The sequence below is a fragment of the Apteryx rowi genome, unplaced genomic scaffold (genome assembly GCF_003343035.1).
Source record: "Apteryx rowi isolate R43461 unplaced genomic scaffold, aptRow1 scaffold_831, whole genome shotgun sequence".
Classification (NCBI taxonomy): domain Eukaryota; kingdom Metazoa; phylum Chordata; class Aves; order Apterygiformes; family Apterygidae; genus Apteryx; species Apteryx rowi.
Genome location: NW_020451129.1, coordinates 67180 through 88414, shown reverse-complemented (window position 1 = coordinate 88414; position 21235 = coordinate 67180). Strand labels below are relative to the sequence as shown.

At 37.2% G+C, this 21235-nt stretch overlaps 1 protein-coding gene across 1 annotated transcript in view; it reads left to right on the top strand.

Annotated features, from left to right (window-relative positions):
• Positions 1-305: 305 nt before the first annotated feature.
• The window catches only part of MEI4 (meiotic double-stranded break formation protein 4), a gene marked incomplete at its 5' end in the record, with an annotated part of 65541 nt that continues 44611 nt past the window's right edge, over positions 306-21235 (top strand). Inside the window, 2 exons of the mRNA XM_026089848.1 lie at positions 306-549; positions 9046-9605. Coding sequence (XP_025945633.1) covers positions 306-549; positions 9046-9605 — 804 coding nt within the window. The remainder of the gene's footprint in view (positions 550-9045; positions 9606-21235) is intronic.

Below are 21235 nucleotides of genomic sequence, written 5' to 3'. Positions count from 1 at the left end.
GAATTTTGATATGATTATAATTTTCCTAGAATAGGCCTATTTGAAGTGCTTGCTATTCCCACAATTATTTTCAAACTCCATCTCAGTTTTACTGTTGTAGCTGGAATGCATCTCATGTATGTTTTATTCTCACATTGTGGACAGCTTTTTGTGTTTTTCTTGATTGATTTAGGAATGCTCTAGAAATAAAATAATTGGTGTCACTGCTGAGTTTTCTAAGCAAAGAAAGTACTATGCATAATTTGTTTAATAAAGTCATGGTAAAGTCGTTTTTTGTTTTCTGTTTTTCTAATGTAATAGAAATCAAAGGCAGAAGAGAAAATCAAGTCTGGTATTTGAAAATATCAAAACTGGCATTGGCTTTTGCAATTATCCACTCAAAACCACCAGGCAAGAGCTGCAAAGAATATACCGAGCATCTTGCCAAAATTGTATCTGAACAAGATTTTGGATGGAAGTCGAAAGTTGAAGCACTGGAAGCTGAAGTTCTTCGATTACGTCAAGAACTTCTTTTGAACAAGATCTGTCCAAGATTCTGCTTGGAAAACAGTAAGTTTCTGAAATCATTTCTGACTATGTTGCAATATCAAGGAAACAAACGGCTTTTGTGTTGTCTACCCTACTGCTTGTGCCTAGATGCTGGTCTTGAGTGTATAGTGTACAGTGTCATATTTTTCAACAAACAAACAAACCCGAAACTGAGTAGTGAGACACTTAGCGCAGTTGTGATTTAACTTGAGAATTTGATGCTTACTCGGAACTTATACATGCATGAAAAAGTATGTGTAAGAGAAAAAAATTCATCACAGAACTGGACTGTTGACCTTCAGAACTGGTATGTGTCATATGGAATAATTCCAGACAGGCTATGTTTAACTGATGAAATCACAGATAGTAGAGAAGATATGTGGTATCTATGCTTTATTTCAGTTCTTCCAGAGGACCAATGCCCTATTAATTTAAAGGACCAAAGTGTAGCTGCTTTTTCCTTTAAGCATTTGCTTTTATGTATGATTACACTTAATAAACCTTTTAGCCAGAAACATTTGATGTTGAAATATTTATGAAAGCTCCTATCATTTCCACCTACATCATATGCTGTCCATGAGGGGTACGCCATAGTATTCCGCTTCAGTTTCTTTTAACCACTTAGGTGAGAGGGAGCAGAAATGTCTGAAAATCTGCCTTGTATCAGTCTGTTTCTTTATACAGGTTTTCCATAACATTGCAGAAGACCCTTTCTAGCTCTTGAAATTTAACTTTGACACTGCCATTTTTGGTGGCTATTTCTTTTTACTAACTTTTTTTCTCCCTCTGAACCTTGAATTGGCAATGGATTCTTCCCATAGTGGATTTGAACAGCGTATTATTTTCCAAGAAAGATATTATTCATCAGACGGATGTGGCTGCTGATGTGGGTTCATGGTTACAGTTGTGTTAGAGACAGATATTCAGCCTGTTGCCTTTGAGTTAAGAAAAATCATTACTGATATCTGATGAGATATCTGTTGATGAGGTCTGTGCACTCTTATGTTGATCCTACTGGCAGTGTTTGTTGAGAGCACCTAAAGTTGCTATTTAAAGGAAGAAGATGGTTGGAGAGCAGAGCCTACCTGAAATAGGAGCGACTTTACCGCTGAATTCTTCTGCTCCAGAGAGAAGTATTTTCTCTCCTGTGTGCTGTGCCAGTTCAGAGATTTCCAGGCTCACAGAGGTTGGATACTAAGGGGTACCTGCTGCAGTGATAGGAAGCACAAAGAGCTTGAATCTAAGTTGAAGAGGAAAGTGGTATAAGTGGTGGTCCATCCTCTTCATCTGAAGGCTACTACAGATTCATTAAGCCATTGTTATGGTTTATTAAGTGTGTATTGCTTGCATTTGCTACCTAATGTCACAGCAGAGCGGTTATCTTTAGTGCTGAGCATAACTGTGGGCTTGTTCCTGGGGCCAGGTAATTTGGAGATATCATGGATCTTTTTTCTCTTCCGCTTGCTTCTCCAGCTTCAATTTTTCATTTGGCACTCTGCCTAAAACAAAGCAGCTTTTAGAACAATTCAAACCCTTAGCTCTTGTTTGGCTCTCTTGTGTTCTGCTTAACACTTCTGTAGATGCAAGATCACCAGTCTTGCACAAAATTCGTCATGAGAAAAATCTCATAAAGGAATAAAACGCATTAAGCATCAGATTCTGCATATCCATCTCCTGCTGCCTATTTAGACCTGAAGAGTTGGAGTCCTTCAGCCAAGGTTCACTTAGCAGCTCTATCTTCCCCGCTCTGCATTCTGAATCTGAGAGCTTTCCTCTCCTGCCTGCCATTCGTAGTGATAATAGTAGGCCTTTCAGAGGCTTAAGGAATGATTAGAGACTGCCCATTGGGATTTATTTCTGTGATATGGGAAATTTGTGAGCCCTTTGAAACTGTGGTGTACATAAAGGAGAAAGAACGAAGAACCCATTCACTGAGTTCCCTCCCATTTTCTCAGCCTCCGCAGTAGCAGATAGCTACCAGCCCCATCCTTCCATAGTGTGTGTGTGTGTTTAGGGAGATACTGAACTCTGAATCAGAATATGTGATTAACATGAATGTCGATTTTTAGCTGTCCTGAGGTTGCATTTGACTTCTCAAGATGCTGTCCCCTAAATTCTGCTTCCTGTGTGCTGAGACATTTGCAGCAACTTGTGTCTCTTCAGGGCATATGAGACAGGGACAAAAGAAGTTTGTATCCCCTGCTTCACTCTCTAACTTTATTTCTTTAGGCATTTAGCTGTACATGTGGAAAAAGGAGTAGTTTCCTTTGTACGTTGTTGTGAATGGAGACATTTCAGTCTCCTTTCCTCTTGCTGGAAGCTCAGGCTTTCTTCAAAAGCAGAAAGTCAGGATTGTACACAGGATTGTAACCAACCAGCTCAGCAGCTGAAATAAACTGTACACAAATCCCCTTAGGTTTACCAGCAGCCTTGTTTTGTGCCACAGAATTCAGCCACCTTTTCCTTTCCACTTCTTCGGGAGTTGCTTGTTCAGTAGAGAGGGACAGAAACCTCTGAGTACTCAGCTTTGAGCATTTTCTCTGGAGACAAAGGAGAGTCGGGTAAGTTCTGCTGCTGTGAGAAAAGGAAGATTGCTAACCAGTCAAGACCTTTTCTGAATAATTTGATTCAAACCTCTGAAAGGGCAAGACTCTCCACAGTGACTTAAATAACTTCATTGGTGATGTTTCTCCTGCCTGCTTACATAAAAAGGAGCAGTAGGGGAAAATCACTGGTGTCAGATTTTTCAACTCATTTTCAGAGAGCAATGAACCAGATTAACTCAGAAAGACCAGATCAAAACATATGCAGATTCCTTAATGAATATGTTATCTGCAGCCCTATAAAGAAAGCTGCTTCTTTAGTGGAAGAAGCAGCAGTCTCAGTCAGACAGAGTAGTAATAATAAAAACATATTAGTATATTAGGAGAAATGACTTTCCTCCCACAGGAAGTGTACAACTGGTGTGAAATGCTTACAACTGCCCAAAAGAGTATATAGCTGAACTTTCCAGTTCCTTCAACATGGTAGTAGGATGGGGAATAGAAACCTACCCCGATAACTTGAAAATTCTGGTTGATGTACAGTTACTTCTTCAGGACTGTATGTTTGAATGAGTTGCTTTTTTAGATTGTAGTGTCTTGTCACCACTTTTTTCTGTGGTATTTGGCAGGGAGCAAGGAATGCAAAAGGACAGTTGTAGAAGAATCGTCAGGCTCTAAGGGGCATCTTTGGCTTCTTTCTTTTTCTAGCTTCCTTTTTCCAAGGTGAGCGGATTCCCTGCTGGGCAACAGTCAATGCTTAGTTTGATGTCGCTATGGAAAACAGATCTGATTATTTTTGTCTGGTGCTTAGGGAAGTGGTGTTTCTACAAAAAGAGATTCCCCCCCCACCCAGTAAATGTGGCACTCTCTCTATACAGACCCATAAGAGGCAGCTAAGTCTATATAGTCGTCATCTCAGCTTTTTCTCTAGGACATAATGGTATCAGACAGACAGAGCTTCAAAAATGAACTGTCATTTGAAATCCTAAGTGTGCTAGTGTATTCCCATTTTTCTATCAGCAGTACTAATGTGAGTAGGCAGCATTGCAAGGAAAGTCTCAAAACCTAAGAAGTGTTTTATTTTATTTATTTAGGAGGGGAGCAAGGAAGTGAGAGAACAGATACGTGAGTTGACAAAAATGGGGTTAAAATGTTTTTAGTGCCGATTTATGGGAACATGGCTCTTGGAATAAGATGATGAGATAAATCTGTTCCCCGTAATTGTAGAGACACAATGGGGAACTTTATGAAAGCTGAGGCCTTTTCAGCATAATTAAATAAGTCAATTTGCAATCTGGAAAAAACACCAGCTGGATCATAATGATTCACTGAAAATCTCAGAGTGCTGCTCCTTCTATGGATAACAGGTCTGTTCTGGTTGTGGAAGCTTCCTCCCTTTGAAAGCAGATGCTGTCTGTGTTGTCAGGTGGCATTGCTGCAGCTGTTCTAAGCACATATTCGGGGCAGAGGGAAGGAGGAGGACATGCATCCTGTTCTTTCCAGGCTTCTGTATAAGGAACCCATTCAGAGATAGAAACGACCCAGTTCTGCCTGCAAGAGAAAGGGTTTGTGACTGTCTCTAACTTCCCTGCTACACATTAAGTTTCTGATGAGGTGTATGGTGATTTTTAGGAATAATGTTCATAAAAGCGAGTGGAAATCAAAATTAAATGCAGAACCACTGTGTTTATTTTGGGTAGCAGACTGATAGTTCATGGGAAAACTGAATATGTATAGTAGAAGTTATTTTAGGAGTGTGGCTGTGGTAATTGGGATCCTCTTGTGATTCTAGTGTGGGGGCTAAATCTCTGTTCCTCTGAAAATATTAAAGTTCACTTCAGCTTCTGAATCAGGATCTGTGGTTGTAATATGGTGAATGACAACATGCAGTTCTGCATAAGGTCATTGACAGCTACCTTCATCTTTCAAATATCACAAGAGTTCAAATATAGAAATGATACTATTTTGTCTTTTTTTTGTCAGGATATAGGCATTAGCATTCATGACTGTTAACGTGCCATTAATTAGGCCTTTGGATTTCACCGAAGAGGCTTGCTAGTACAAGACTAGTTGATATACAAACTTTGTTCCATTTGGTGGTGCAAATCCCACATTTAATTACTGTGTTCAGTCAGGAAACTTAAATTTGTGTTTCTCAAGCAGATTTTTTTTTTTTTTGTGGGCTTCTGTGTGTGTGTGTGTGTGTGTGTGTGTATATGCATATACAAATGGCAAACTTTGTAACATTGTGTTCAAGAAAATAAACATTTTCAGGAATGTTTCTGCTAACTGATTTCTTAGGCACTTCACCTCATTTCAGCCTTGTAAGGTCACAGAGAATAACTTTGGAACTGTATTCTGCTCATTACAGTAGCATCCAGGTCATTGCTGCCTGCATTGGCTGATAGTTCTTGTCTGTTAGAAGAGTTGAGGTTTTTTGATGATGCAAGCAGGTTTTAATAAGACCTAATATTGTATTTCCAGTTCAGACAGGTAGTCTTCATAGGTAGTTCACTTAAACTAGAGAGGGAATATTTCAAGATATTAAAACTCAAATTCCAGTCATTTCATTGATGTGGTCAGTATTTTAAAGAGTGTATAGATCTTTGGTCTTGAGATTTGCTTGGTGAGCATTAGTTGATCAAAATCTCTATGTTGGTCACCTGATGATAGAACCTTCCGTCTGTCTTTTTCGTAAGTATTCTTCATTTGACTTGAACCACAGAAAAATTGTGCTGCCTTCTACAGAAATCCCCTAAAAATTAATGTTTGTATCCTCAAAATCCTTCTCAGTTATTACTAAATTCTAAATGTCCTAGATGCTTTGTGTAAGTAAAATCCGTAACAGATTGAAATATCTACTTTTAAGTTTTCCCAGAAACTTTTAAATCCTGGCACTAAACAGTTAATTTGAGAATTCTAGGTACTCAGTCCTATGTTTGTTTCTGTGAATTATTCCTAACTGGGACAAAGCATGCCAGCATCAAATACTTTACCTTTGAACAGAAGAGCTTTCTTTTCCAAGCTGCTTATAAAAATCCGCTGAAATGCAGATGCAAAGTGCTTCTGCAAAAAGCAAAGGAAGGCACAGTGTGAAGCTTCAGAAATTTGTTCCTTCTTAAGAGAATCCTGAAAGCTTTATTTTTTTTTCAAAATCTTTGAATAATAATAACTTGAGTATGTGAGAGATTTGGACAAAATTGCTTTGATATAGAAAGAAGTAGGCCTTGGATTCAGATCAGGACAGTCTGTCAGACAGTGTGATAGAAGTTAGATAGAAGTTCACAAGTAAGAAATAGAGTTATTTTTTCTGAACCAAATAGCTTGGTTAATAATGAAAATAACAGATTAGAGACAGGCTCACACAATAAGCCTGTGAAGAAAAGGTAAAGAAAACTGATGTGTGAGGACTTTTTTTTTTTTTTTTTTTTTTTAGAAGAGACTAAATTTGATCCGTCATTCATGGAAAGTACACTTGTCACAAATCAATCAGTGAAGATTAAATGAAGGATAACAGAGCCCTGAAAAATCCAGAAATGTGGCAGAAATGAACACAATGGGAGAAAAAGCTGAATCATTTTTCATGTTTTTTCCTCTCCTTTCAAAAGTTATTGACTGTACACCTACTTGGAGGTTTCTAAAATTGTGGTTATTAGTCTTATTTTTTAAATTATCTTTTAACTGTATTTTTTAGAAGGGAACTGAGTCCATGAATTGTAATCCAGTTTTAAGAGAGCTTTAGATGTCTAACATTATTGGTTTTGATCTCAAGTGGTAATCTACATATATGCTCACAAAGTGAGAGAGTATAAGCAATGACTAATGCTTGAGACTGAAGGTTTTTTTCTTTTTTCTTTGCAGAATTCAGATGGGCTCTTCACTTTTTCTCATATTTGCCAACTTCAAGCCTGCTTTCTGATTTTGAATCCTTGTTCATGGTATTGTTGTAGGTATATTAAGTTTTGCAGAGGACTCGAAGGTCGTTTTACAATTCCACAGCAATTTCATTAGTTGGAGACCCTACTTCAATTCTTAAATTTTGCACTACATACAGGTGGCTTTCCTCATTGAAATGCTGTCCTGTCTGTCAGCTGGAAATGCAGTATCTGAGACAACATTACGCCCAACCCTCCCTCTCCCAACACCACCACATGGATATTATAAATGCTGGTTTTCTTGTTTCACTTAGGCAGGACCATGAATAGGATCATTCCTTTGTCTTGTTGCAGCTGGCAACGGCCACTCTGGAGACAAATGGTGTTCCTGTCTTCTTAAGTTCAGATCTCTCAGATATTTCTGTATCACTTCTTTTCTTACCTTTTTCCCATCTTTCATTCCCCTTTCTTCCCCCATCTAGCAACTTTTTTGCTTCAGCAAATCAACAAATATATATGGTTTTTGTGCATATTTCTATGCTTTGCTTCTCTTGACGTTACTTCCCCTTGAGCAATTTTCATATTGTCCTCTGGGAGTAAGAGCTGAACAAAATACCCATGCAGTGATACTCATAGGAGTAGATGTACTCCCTAGAAGGGCTTATTTTCCTTAAACAGCAATAAAAATATTTTTCTTTTTTCTTTTTTTTTTTCCTGGAATGTCTTTTGCTCAAAACACTGGGGAAAGAAGACATGGAAGATTGATGCTTGTTTTTGTTAGTTAGACCATGTGCTTTGCCTGTTTGCTTGCTTTCCAAGTTTGCGTATCCAAGACATTTGAGAACAGTATTAATATCTAAAATGCTAGGTTATCCTTACAAGCCCTGCTTTTCCTACCTCTTAGAAATGTCAGTTGATTTTCTCTGGCAGTTAGCTCTTTCATCATGAATCAATTGGTACTGATCCTGTTCAATGCCTGAGTATGCCTGAATGTTAAAGTCGTGGAACTCCCTCCCCCCACAAAAAAAAAAGAAAGAAAGAAAGAAAGAAAGAAAAGCTTCCATTCAATTAGGTTACTACTCTGCGGTCAAAACTCATCTGGTATGTTTTCAGAAACTGAAGTAATGGTCAGAATTCAATTGTAAATTGTATGTTTATTGAAATCTGCATAGACTTTTTCTGAGTAGTCTTTCATTAGTGATCAGAATACTATGCACTGCTGCCCTGTGACATTTCCTGTGTTAAAAATACCTTTTTTAACTTGTCAGGAAATCTTTTTGTTTGTTTAAGAGTATAAAAGCAAAAGAGTATGGTACTGCTTTGGATCATTATGAAAGATATGAACAATATGCATATGTTTTTAATGATTTTTTTTATTGATTATTTCAAAGGATATTTCCAGAAGAACATAATTATAGTTACATATGCAACAATATGTATTTCATTAATTAGTGTATAAGAAAAGTTAGGAAGCATATAAAGATTAACAAATTGTTACAATGGCTCTGCAGAGTCTTCAACTTGGGAATGTTTCTATTGTCACTTTAATCTCTTTCAGTTGAAGCATTTTACGAGCCATAAAAAATGATGGAAGGTTTGTTCTGTTGACAAAAAAATCTGCTTTTCAATCGTTTCTTTTTTACGCAGTAATGGAGGTTGGCTACATGTTTTGGATTCCTTTTCTATTTCTTTTTAGAAGGACTGCATATAAAAGCCAAGTTTGTAAGATATTGGATGCCCACATACCTACAGTATGTGTTTCTAAGACTAAGTTGTATAGTTGTGATTTGGGTTTTTTTTTTTTTTTTTTACATGTTTACCTATGCGAGCCTATTTTTCTTTTCCCCAAGGATAAACAAAACCCACAGATTTGCTGTTTGTGAGTGGATAGTAACATAAAAATCTTCTGAAAGTTTTGACTTTAATTTGAACACATCACCTTCCTCCCCAACTAAATTCTGATAGTGTGAAATTCATAGGGAACAAGCATATATGTACGACTTGTAATTTTGCATGGAAGTAAAAGGACAACGAAGTAAGTACATGCTTATGAAAGTGTCTTCAGTATTATAAATGCAACTTTCACGTTTGTATTTCAGGAAGACCAGGTGCCTCTGCTGAAAATCTTCTGGTTCAGGAATGCACATACCCTATGAGTTACTCAAGCCAGCTAGAAGACTCTGGGTGTGATGTATCTAATGACTATGCATTCGATTCTTTACGTATAGCTTCTGATTTTCGCCAGTCTGAGCATAATCTTGACACTTCTAAACGTTGCTTGGAAATAGTTCCCCCATTGAATCTTTGCTGTACTAACAAGGAAGAACCTCTGACTGCTCCAGTACAGTTTTTGCAACATCTACTTGAAATAAGAAAACTGTCAGAAATAGGAATTCTGCAAGCAGACTTCACAAAGCTTGAAAATGATTCTTTCACCATATGCAGTTCTGTGTCTCAGTTGCTTGATGGACTGACTGTTTTTTACAACAGTCCTAAATTTCCAGTTTCAGATATTCTCACTGAAGCAATTTGTGTTTTGATCAGTTTAATAACTGATACTAAATTATCTAATCATGTTCTGAAAAAGTGTTTCAAGAAGCTGGAAGAATTTAAGAAAAAATTAATTCAAATTATATTAAGAAACAGCAGTACCAACAGGGTAAGTTTAAAGCATTTTTTCTATACCATTTCAGTGTAACATAAAACTCTCATGAATTTTTTTTTTTTTGATATTAGTTTGGCTTATGATGTTTTGAAGAGCTCTTATAGAATAGATCGTTTTTGTAATTGTTGTTTTTTTGTCATTTATTGTAGCCAATAAATGCTTTAAAGCATTTTTAAAAGTTTTTTCACAAGCATGCAAGTTCTCCTCATCTATACCTGCATACAGGATTTGTTAAAACTGTTAAAAAGGCAGGTTAAAACAAATTTGTAGAAAATATGGGTGAAAAACATGTTTCTCTTGCTATATGTGGATATAATGTAGATATTCACAAAGTAATGAGTAAACAGTTTTTTTGTCCTTTGTTGTACACCTAGATTAAATGTTTTGGTTTGCCTCAGAAGAATCCCTCTATCACTCTCTAGAGGTTTGCAAATATGCATTTAAAAATATATTAACAAATGAAGAAAGAATACAGGAATGGCATGTCCCTGGCACTTGCATCAAACAAGACTGAGCTGCATGTTGTTTATATTCATCACTTTGTATTCTTCCATGCACCTTCTTACTAGTTTCCTCATCCAGTTGACACATCCCTAGTTTCTCTTCACAAAACTTTACACAGCTAATGCATTTCATTGTCTGTCTCAGAATTTTTGATTTTTATGCTTGAAGTGACTTGAAACAAAAATAGTGGGATTGTTTGAGATGTAGACATCTACATTTGGTTTCTACATGTAAGTAACTACACTTCCATCATAGTCAATGAAGATCATATCCTTATAATCAGTGGAGCCTGAAGAATGATTCAGCTCACCGGTTACTAGGTGCTTATTTTAGGATGGGCTTTCCAGTTGCTTTGAGTAAAATGAGAGCTTAAACATCTGCTACAACTGTAAACATTTGCATTTGTCTTAATTTAATGAATCCCACCCACTGTGTACTAATTAGCTCAGAATGCAAATGTCAAAGAAATATCATTAGCAAAACAAAAAAAAGGGAGGGGGAGAGAATACGCCTGTATTTTGATTACGAGTAGCAAAATTGAAGCATTCAGAAGGAACTATTCATACACTGAGATTTTTCCAGAACTAGAGCCTTGTGTGTCTAATACCAAAGTGCTTTCTGTTTCAGTGTCAGCATGGTATGATACTTAGAGGTGACCCTGGCCAGTATTTCAAAAGGATGTGAGCCATCAAACATCCTGATTGTGTGGTGCCAGGAATTTGGAGTTATGCAGGTGTGACTTAAAAGGGAACTTAAAAAAAATAAAATTAATGTTAATTGTAGGAGAATATCTAAGAGATTATCCAAAGAGGGATGAGTTGTTGATTGGAGAAGTTTGGAGAAAGGAGAGAAGGAAAAGCAAAGTTTTAGTGAGAGGTGTGACATCTTAAATGAGGGAAAATCTGCTGGTAGATCAGAGAAGTTTGAAGTCTGCAAAGTGCTTTTAGAAATCCTTCAGAAAGGGTGAAGTATGTCCACATAATTTGCAATTGGCATCCTTTCTGTGACTAACTTCACTGAAACAGGTGGCTTTTCACGGGATGTTTTATGACCACAATATTGACTTAGTTGTGGTTCATATCAACAGCCATTATTTTAGTCAGACAGTTTTCAAACAGTTTAAAAGTTGTATAAGCCAATTAGTAAGAGATAATCCTGGTAGTTCCCAGGTCTCCAGGAAAAAAGTGAAAATGTTATATGTAGTAATCACAGTATTTACAAAGCTTTATCGAAAAAATATTTTTTTTCAGATTTTTTTTAACTGAATCACAAATGAAAATAAATGGGTGGAATTTAGAATTAGTAGTGGAAATTATGCAACTAATTCTTCATGTGCCCGGTACCAGATATCTCCCAGGGACACTTTATGCTTTAATCATCACTGTTTATTCAAGTGGTGATTGAAATACCAAGATTATAGGTTTAAAATAAAATTACCATTAATTGCAATGCTGTCATCTGGAAAGAGTGGTAAATTACATGAATTTTGATTCCGGGAGGATGCTTAAATGACTGCAGTATAAAAACATTAGAAACTTTGTTGTATCTAACCCTACTGACTGTTGAAAAGCACCTGTACAAACTGCCATTAATGCACATACAGTACTTGACTCAACTCTCCCTTTGCCATTCCCGCCTATAAAACTGTCAGGAGCTGTCAGGGAGGCCAAAGAGCTGTGAGAAACACCTTCAGAAAGTGAAAAAAGGGCAAAATGGCTGTGGATTACTTTTAACGCCTCATCTCCAAAAGCAATCCGAGCATTTTGCAGAGTAGATTAAATAACTTACAAGACCTCTGAGAATTGGAGAAGAGATAATTATCTCAGCATTAGATGTAAAGGGAAAAAAACAGTAGCAGAGGGACTAGCTGTAACTGTTGAGTTCCATTGTTTGAGATGTTTCTATTTATAAAGCAGTAGAAGTACTGTAGGAACCTGCAAAGACATTTACTCGAAGCTTCTCTGTGTAGATTCTGTTGCCTAGAGCTGTGAATTTTGGCTAGAAGTTTTTGACCTGAAACTCCAAACTGACATAAATATTGAAAGGCAAAAAAGCCATGAGAGATAGAATAAAAGGAAATATACTTAAAATATAAAACCATCTAAAATCAAAGAACTACAAATAAAAGTAGCTTCTTGAATTTCCCTTACTTTTCCTCCTTTCCCCCATCTTTGGGGAGGCAGCTCAGAAATCTGCATATAGCTGTTAAGCACACCTGATGTTTTGGAAGAAGCCTTCTAGAAGGAGTCTTAAATCACAGCTGCTAAAGGTGGGGCCTGGGTGCTACAAGGCTAAATCTTCTGCTAGAAGGCCTGCCTCTACAACCTTAGACTGGCATGATCTTTCAGTCCAGTATAGTTACCACAGAAAAGCTTGTGAGGATCTGCAGCTTGATCCTGTGTCTAATTCTGGTACAGATGAGCTGTTGCTTTTGTGTTGCAAAATCTGTGACAGTCACTGCTGATCTAGGGATCAAATACTTTATCACCAGTTCTTGACTGCTCAACAGTGAGAGTCCTAGAGGTCCGCATGGGTGTATTGCTATTGGTGCCTTACCTTTCAGTGTGTGAATCATTCATGTTAAGAGTCACTCCACTGTCAACAAAATCACTGTCCTATTTATGCAGGTTCTTTGCTAGTCCTGCTTTAAAGCAAGAGAAGAAATGCTATGACATACATAAAGCTGTGCAAGACTGGATTCAGTTCATGAAGCCACCAGCTCTACTTTTTAAATCAACTGTTCTCTGGCACCTGACAAAACAGGCATTATTTCTCCCAAAGAAAACTTCCATAGAAGCTGCAGTATATAATCACAGCTCCAGTGGGGTAGGAACTTTGTCTCTTCGCTTTCAGAGAGGAGGCACAGGAATGTTTGTTTTGCTTAATCTATCCATTTGGGAAGTGACAACAGCTACCTCCCTCCACCTCTACAGGGACATAGTGAATGTGCATTTATCCTGTTTGTTCATTTATGAATATCTCCATGATGTGTCACTTGAAGTGGGCCTGTTCTGTTGAGGTGCATCTCTGTTGTCCAGAATGCCTTGGAACCAGGAATGCTTTCTCCTATTTCAGAATATTCAAGTTGGAGGCACTGAGGGATTTCTAACCCCCTGTGCTGTTCAGAATAGCATATATGTTGCATGCTTCTTTTGAGGATTTTGCACAGCTCATTGCAGTAAGTCACTTGAGAGGACAGAAAATTCTTTCTTCATGGGCAGCATTCTGGATCCTGCACATCTACTGTGGTGAACCTGAGCTTTCCAGTTTCATGGTGTGTAGAATCAGCTTTAAAAGTCAAGTCCCTGCAATAGCAAATCAGTAACTCTATACATATCTTATTTCTATCCCTTGGATATACAGCTGTTCAAAACAAGTATAAAACAATTCTTGTTAAGGAGTTTACAGTCTCACTCTCGACTTTGGAGAGAGAAGAAATATACTTTCTCATCTAGCTTCCTTCAGTGCAGTTAAGCTGTTTACTAAGCTGTAATGGCCAAATACAGTCACAGGGTGCTGCATTAGGTAGTATTTTTGTAATCCTGAATGTGTGATCCTTAGTGGTGCCACACTAGTTGCAGTTCTTCAGCTTTGTTGGCAAGCTTTCAGTTCACTGGTTGTACTTCTTTTAGGTGCAGCAGATGCTGTAACTTGGGGCGGGCCTTCACACTGGGGCTGTATGGACATCTGTGTCTGTGTTTTGGACCTCTTGTTTTAAGAAGTTAATCAAAACACTGAGATGGAAGAGATGCTACATTGTTTTCAGGGTTCTAGAGTAAAGTTAAGCTGTGTAGGGCTCTCAGAAGAGACAACTTTCTGGTGTCCCTCTTCAACAATTACCTCATTCATCTGCCATTGTCACACACTCATAATCTTTCAAACAGGACCCAGAAAGAAAAAAAAAGCCCTGCATTTCAATAAATTGTGGTTGTTTGCTTCTTCTGGTGCTTTTTAACGCATCAGTACTGCCCTCAGAGGATGCTGTCAAGGATCATGAATTGCCAGCTCCACTTAAAAGTTATGTGCTATTTCCATTCCTTTTTTCACTTGCCCCTTTGGAAATTGGCTGTCCTACCTAAAACAATTTATGTTGGAATATCTGAATTGATACCAAGACATGAACCTAGCATCCAGGGACTTCTCTCTCCATCCTGTTTGGGCCTTCATTGCCTCTTATTTTTTCTCTTTTCTATTCAGTCTAAAAGTCTTTATGTAAAATTTTACAAAAGTTTAGATGTTACTGATGATATATTTAGTAGAAAAGCAAAGGTGAGAATTCTGAGTAGTACCTTAATGCCTTTTCAGGAATTTTTTCTGAGAAAGTAGTCACAATTCTTCACGAAAATATCACATTGAAATTTAGCACAGTGAAAAGCAAATAGTGAGCAATGTTTGATTCTCATTGGTAGTTATGAAACATGTGGAAGCATGTTTGTGCATGTTAAAAATTAATCAGAACCAGGGTTTTCAACTTTTTTATCTGGAATACAATTATATGATTCATTAATGACTGAAATTGCTTAGAACAGAGTAACCGTAACTTATTCCGATGGCTTTATTACATGCAGCAGTGCTCAAACTAACTGTTGGTGACAATAAATTCCCCTAGACATGTATAGTTTGCAATATCTTTTGTCAGCAGCTGCCAGGAGAGTACTTGACTCATCAGTTTTGCCTGCTCAGGGACAAATAATATTTAAAAATAGATTCACTCGTGTTTCCAGTGCCTTCCAACTAAGAAATTAGTGGGCTTCAGTTTTCCTAAATTAATTAAATCTCAAGGGGAATATCATGGCTCTTGAGACACAGTGCATTTTGATCAGCTGAAGAACTTTACTTATATAGTGGAACAGCAGTTCATTTGTATGAATATTAAAATGTCATACCAGAATTTTATGGTCTAGTAGAAGAGTCAGTGTTTGAATCTCTTGATTGTTGAATTAAGTTTTCTTAGCAATCTGTTGTCCTACGTAGAGAGCTATTTAAGTCAAATTATAATCAAAATCCGTTGTCTTCTAAAGCACAGAAGTCTAAAGCAATCACCAAATTGACTGACTCTTATTTACTTCAGTAAAGTGGATCATAAGAATAACGAGACAGAGGAATGAATGAAGAAAATTTTGTCTGCCTCTTGGACTCTTGTCCCCCTTCCCTCCTCATCCTTCCTGAGTTAATACACATCATGCACTAAAGCTACAATTATTGAAAAATTACAGGACTAAGTTTGCTGGATTTTTCCTACCATGGGGCAAAGAAGTTTCATTGATGATTTCCAACCTGCCTGTAATGCTGTATTGTCAGGACCGAGCTCTCTGCCTAATAAAAAATACTGTCAGCGTCTCTTTTTATCCATGTAATTAACTAACATTCATGTTGTTACTGGTTATTACTACTAGGTGGAGAAAAAAAGTGATGGAATGGGACATGCTTTTACCATTCTGTTGATTTACAAATTAAATATATAGGATCCCTTAATGCAAGAATACAGGAAGTTCTAGCTTGTGTTGAATATCATAGTGTTTATGTATCAAGAGCTTTTTTTGTATTTCCTCTGTTTCAAGTCTGTCTCCAATGAATGCTTTCTGTAAAAGCTTTCTTAACTTTCTGTAGCATCAGATTACCAGCGTTACTGTCTTTGGCATGTCTCTGTGATGTTTGCAGCTGAGACCACGTGGAACAGTTGCATCAAAACCTCTGTCTTTCACTTATCATGCCTGTGTAAAAGTATTTGGGTTCCATATAGGCCTTGTTTTCTGTCATTCCAGCCATATTATTAAACAAAAGGGCATAGAATTGTTCTCTCCTTTTGGTCTTAGGGTGTACTATATTAGGTAGCTATTCAAAGAATAGATTTAGCTGCCTTAGCCCCATCATATTACTAACCCCAGCTGTTTGGTTACATGTTGGTTACTTCCTGATGGAGATCTAGGGCTGTTCTTGCATAAGTCATGTCTTTCTCCTCAAGGAGTAGTTCAGAATTTGTTTTTTTTTAACCGAGATGGTGCTTTTTTGTCTCAAAAGAAAATTACTTGTTGTGTCCTCTGGGATTTGAGGATGGCCATACATCCCAAGTGCAAAATTTGTGTTGAGTTTTTGATGAGAGTCCCCAACCATTGCTTAAATGTGTGTGCATTCTTTAATGAAGAGAATCTTAGGAGTTCTCTGTTTATTCTTTTGCCTGCAACTAATGAACCTTTTCTCATAGCTGGAGTTTATCATGCTTCTCTGAGAAATAGGTTTGTGTGACCAAATAGTGTTTCTTGCGTTCTTATGATGATAGGATAGAAATTAAAAGTAAGCTAGACAGAGACTGTTATTTACAGCCAGTTCCACAGAGAGCTGGGTTTTTCTTTGCCTAACTTTTCGGTGCTCAGCTGCTACAGTGAATCCACAGCCCTAAAGAAAGTACCTCTGTTCTCTTTATATAATGCATGCCAGATTCTTGGCACCTATGAGTGGTATTCAAAATAGCCTGCACATTGTGGACAGGAGGGAGGAAGGTGTAGGATTAGGTAATAAACATCTGAAATAGATATTCTTTTCCAGGCGCTGTCTGTAGCTCTTAGACACTTAAATGAGGCTTTGATTTACAGCCCTAAATTTCTTTATAGATGACCAGTTCATTCTTTAGGGAAAAAGCTAAAGAATAAAAAGTATCTGTTTTATGTATTTTAGCCAGTGACTGTTTCTAAGCACTTCTCAGGTTAAAACTTGAATCCATATATTTTCCAGTGCTGGGCTGCACTCACAGTTGTTGCTTACTGACTTCTGGATCCATTGATAGGACATAGTGACTCAGCAGCAACAGGAGAAATGGACAGTTCTTCCACCTTGTCGGCTTCTGACCAGGGCTAGTTAGGAAGCGGGAATCAAGAGAAACATTAATTTGAATCTCTTGGGCAGAGAAGGATGCATCTAGAGCTCCTTCTCCCTCATCAGCACAATATTTACTCTATTTATTAAAAAAATGGGCAAAAGCAACATCAGCAAACATTCTCCAAATTGAAGTTTTTGGTTGATACCTTCTTACTGTTTAGAATGTTTGCTGGATCTGGCCTCTTGGGTCATTTAGATATGGAGATACCTACTTTGTGAATCACAAGACTTAGGTTCAAATATTGAGCTCTGCCAAGATAGCATTGCTTGAAGTAAATTTATTGGTGAAAACTCTGGTGCCTGCAGCATCACAAGTGTCTTAAGTAGTTAGCTGGAGTTCTTTATAGATCAGTTACTTGTACTTAGTCTTTAAATGAATTGATGACTTGTCCGTGTGGGCTAAGTGGAAATGTGTTTTCTGTGAAGTTGAACATTGGGTTGAGGTGATATAAGCAAGATGCTTGCTTTTGGTGTAGGGAAATGGAAATTACCATGTTGAGGTAGAAGCTAAATTAAATGAGACTGATTTGCAGCTCTGAATTCCTTTAAGGATGTCAGGTTGATTTTTTTTTTAGTTAAAACAACAAGAAAAAAAACCTCCAAGCCCCCAAACCTACACACAACAGGGTCTGTTTTACCTATTTTATTCAACAAACTTTATGTATTTGTTTTATGTATATTATCCAACTCAGAAGAATGTAATGTGCTCAAATTAGGAAAGGCAAACTAAGTCTTTATCCCATAAAACTGAATAAAAAAATAAACTGTGAAATTAAAAGTTTAGAATCAAAGAAAAATGCATATACCAGCTTGAAAGTAGTGTTACTGTGACTGTAAAATTTCTAATATAGCATGCTCTATATTGGAGAGTGAAAGCTGAGAGGAAGTTATCTGGATAGTGATTTATCTCAATAGCATAGAAAGCTTTAGAACAAAGTTGAAAGAAAGAAAAAAATAATTAAAGATTCAGAGGTAAATGATATAAAATGCAACATGAGTTTACCAGAGGTAAGTTGTGGCAGAACAACCTAATGGCATTCTTTGTAAAATAGACTGTGTTTATAATGGAAGATTTGGTAGCCTTTATCTCTCTGACATTCAGTAAAGCATTTGATATGGTACTCATACTGGAAAATATTAGTGAAACTGAAAAAGATGTTCTTTAATGCTGTAATGTTTTGGAATTGGATAAGGAAGTGGCTGAAGAAGTAACAGCAAGTTGTGCTATGTACTGAGTGCTTATCCTGGACAGGAAGAGGAGAAATGTTTGCATATGTCAGTCAATCAAAGGGGACTTTGATTGACTTTGATTGACTTAAGCGTAGTCCAGTCTCTGCAGCTGCCAGGGCTGGTCTGAGTCTACCCTCCTTACTTCAGCAGCTACACCTATCCCCTGTGCAAGGAAGGGGAGGAGAAACATGTAGGAAATAGTCTGGGAAGCCTGCTGCTGCCAGAGAGCTGGATGGTGTGAATAAGGAGTAAGGGGGGCAGATATGAAGATGGCTGCAAGTGTGTGCAGTGAAATCTTCACAGTGATACATGGGATCTGTCAACTCTTCCGCTCCTTGCTGTTGTGGCAGCAGCAGCAGCATGATTTGGTAGCCTGCGGACAGGAGCTAGCAGATGCATTAGTTATTGTATGTTTACTTAGGAAACTGGTACTTGGTTGGATAAAAGCATATTGGGAGCCAGCAGGATCATGCTGATCAGAGAATCAGAGGGTGTCTTTTAGGCAGCCACGGAGAGAGAAATCTAAGAAAGGTATTTTCAATCTGTGAGTGAAAAAAGTCCACCCTCACACTTCTCCCACATACAAGCTTCATGGACAGCAAAGGAAATGGGGAGCAGTTCATGTAGTATTCCTTCTTGGAGATCTTCACTCCTCACTCCACAAATCCATCACAGCTACACTTAAGCTAGTAAATTACACATTCCTTTCCGTGAGTACCAGAGTACCAGAATCATGGTTTTCCAGCATCATTCACCAAAGCATTCTCATTTTCAGAACGTTTAACGGGCTGGCTGCAGCCTATTTGTTTTCCCATCCCCACCCCTTGTACTGCATGCAGTCATGGTATTACACTCATTCCTTCCCAGAAACTGAAATAGCTTATTTTTGCTTTCACTGATTTCCCTATCCCTGCCTTTTTTTTTTTGGGGGGGGGGGGTAGAAAAGTTGTGCTTACCTTTTGCATTTTAGTTTGATTTTTGTAAACATTCGCGGTGCATAAAGTAGAATGTGTTGCAAATAGTCTCGGCTCTATTGTATATTATGCTGTCTGTTAGAATAGATTTCAGCCAAAACTCTGCAAAATAGTGCCAGAAGGCTGTAATATAAAAAGCAGCTTGCAGCAGTGAAGCTAGATGATGGTCCTAGCAGAGAACACAAGGTTTGGAGGAATGAAAAGAAGCACAAAGAAGATTATGAAGAGGCAAAGAGAGCACAAGGCTTTGAGATGAAGCTTACAGAACAAAGAATTGGAATAATATGTAGCAAATTGCCAACACCTGAAAATTAGAAATAGTAGCATAAGCAATGAGAAGAAATAAATGACAGCCATGAAATTAGCAAAGGAAGCAACATGACAGTAAGATAAGGGATACTAATGCTCTCTGTATAAAAATGAAAAGTTTTAATTGACATTGATGAATTAGGAGTGGAAGTTATGATGGATTAAATGGGCAAAGTGTAGGAGTGATGTGAATATAAGGGTAAAATTGTTGTTTTGCTTGTTTTTAACACCTGCCTGCTTCCCTTACAATTTGAGGATACTTGTTTAATTACTTGCCTTAGTTCTGCATTGCCAAATATGCCAGTCCCTTGGGGAAAAGAGGAGAGCTGTTAATTGGCATGAAAATTGTAGACTCGTCAAACAGAAATTAAGGTCCAGTTTTTATAGTTGCAGGGTGCAGTGAATCATGCAACTCATGCAGGAATTATTTTGCTTATGTAAGAATTGATGATAATTTTAAAACTTGAGTTCCAGATACCTGTTTCTAAAGAAATATCTAACACACTATGATAAATGAATTCTAAATAAATAATTCATAACTAAAGATTTTTATCCTTTTTTCCTGGGGAAATAAGGCTCATAGGATTATGCTGTCTGTCTTGCTGGTCAGTCTTTCTTCTCCTCCTAGTAACTTTTGAAACTGTTGTAAACTGTTTGAAATTACTTGGAAAGAGAAGTGGAGATCTCAAAGTTATGTGAATATATGAATATTCATATATTCAATATTCATGATATATGAATATTATATCTAATATAAAGATATATGATCCAGCAGGCTTCTTTAAAATTGATGTCTGAGTGGGGGAGAAACCAAATTAGTATGTTTGAGGAAGCAGAACACTGATATTATACATTCATTTTTGCAGCAGCCAGGTAGACAATTAGTTCACACATCTTTGTCAGCTGCTGGCCACAGCATTGCTGTCTCTTGCCCAAGAAAAATGGGAAAAAAGAGGAAGCTGGGAATGGGAGGAGGATTAGGGGCAAATGATACAGCTCCAGAACAGTGTACCAGGCTCCATTATTTTCTTGTTTCTGATGATCAGTATGACTTTAAAAATTTAATTTTGTGACTGTTTTTTAACTGAGAATCTCTGAACAGCGTAGATTTCACTTCATCTATGCCATTAAGCAAGCTCAAGGGATTAAAAGATTCCTTTTTAAACTTTTGTTTGATAGATTTGAGAGCTGATGATATTTATTTTTAATAATAGTTCAAATAGTATGCAGCTTTATCAATTTAAATGTTTGCCATTGTTTCCAGAGATTAATTAACAATACAGGAACAACACTGTGAAAGACAAAGTGGAAGACACTGTGAAAAAAACCTTTGTTTTGTTTAGATATAGATAACAGATATAGAACTGTTATCAGATTTGTTGCTTATGTGTTGTAAATTTGTGTATGAATTTAATGATAGGGTTATTTTTAACCGTAGTCCTTACTTTGTTGCATCCATATTTTTTTTCAAATACATTAGAGGAACTACCAAAATGCAAAATTATTTCTGTACTTTTTAATAAATCAATTAGCAGGTGTTTTTTTCAGAGTTATCAATACCCATATCTCCAGTACTGTAACTACCCTTATGTCACGCTGTCATGCTATGAAGGTTCGATAGGAACGACTGAGACAGTAATATAATAATAATAAAAAAGATGTTTATTTCCTCACACAAGTTCTTGGATTAGTAACATCCATTAGAATAATGCGATTACTAATTTAGGAAGG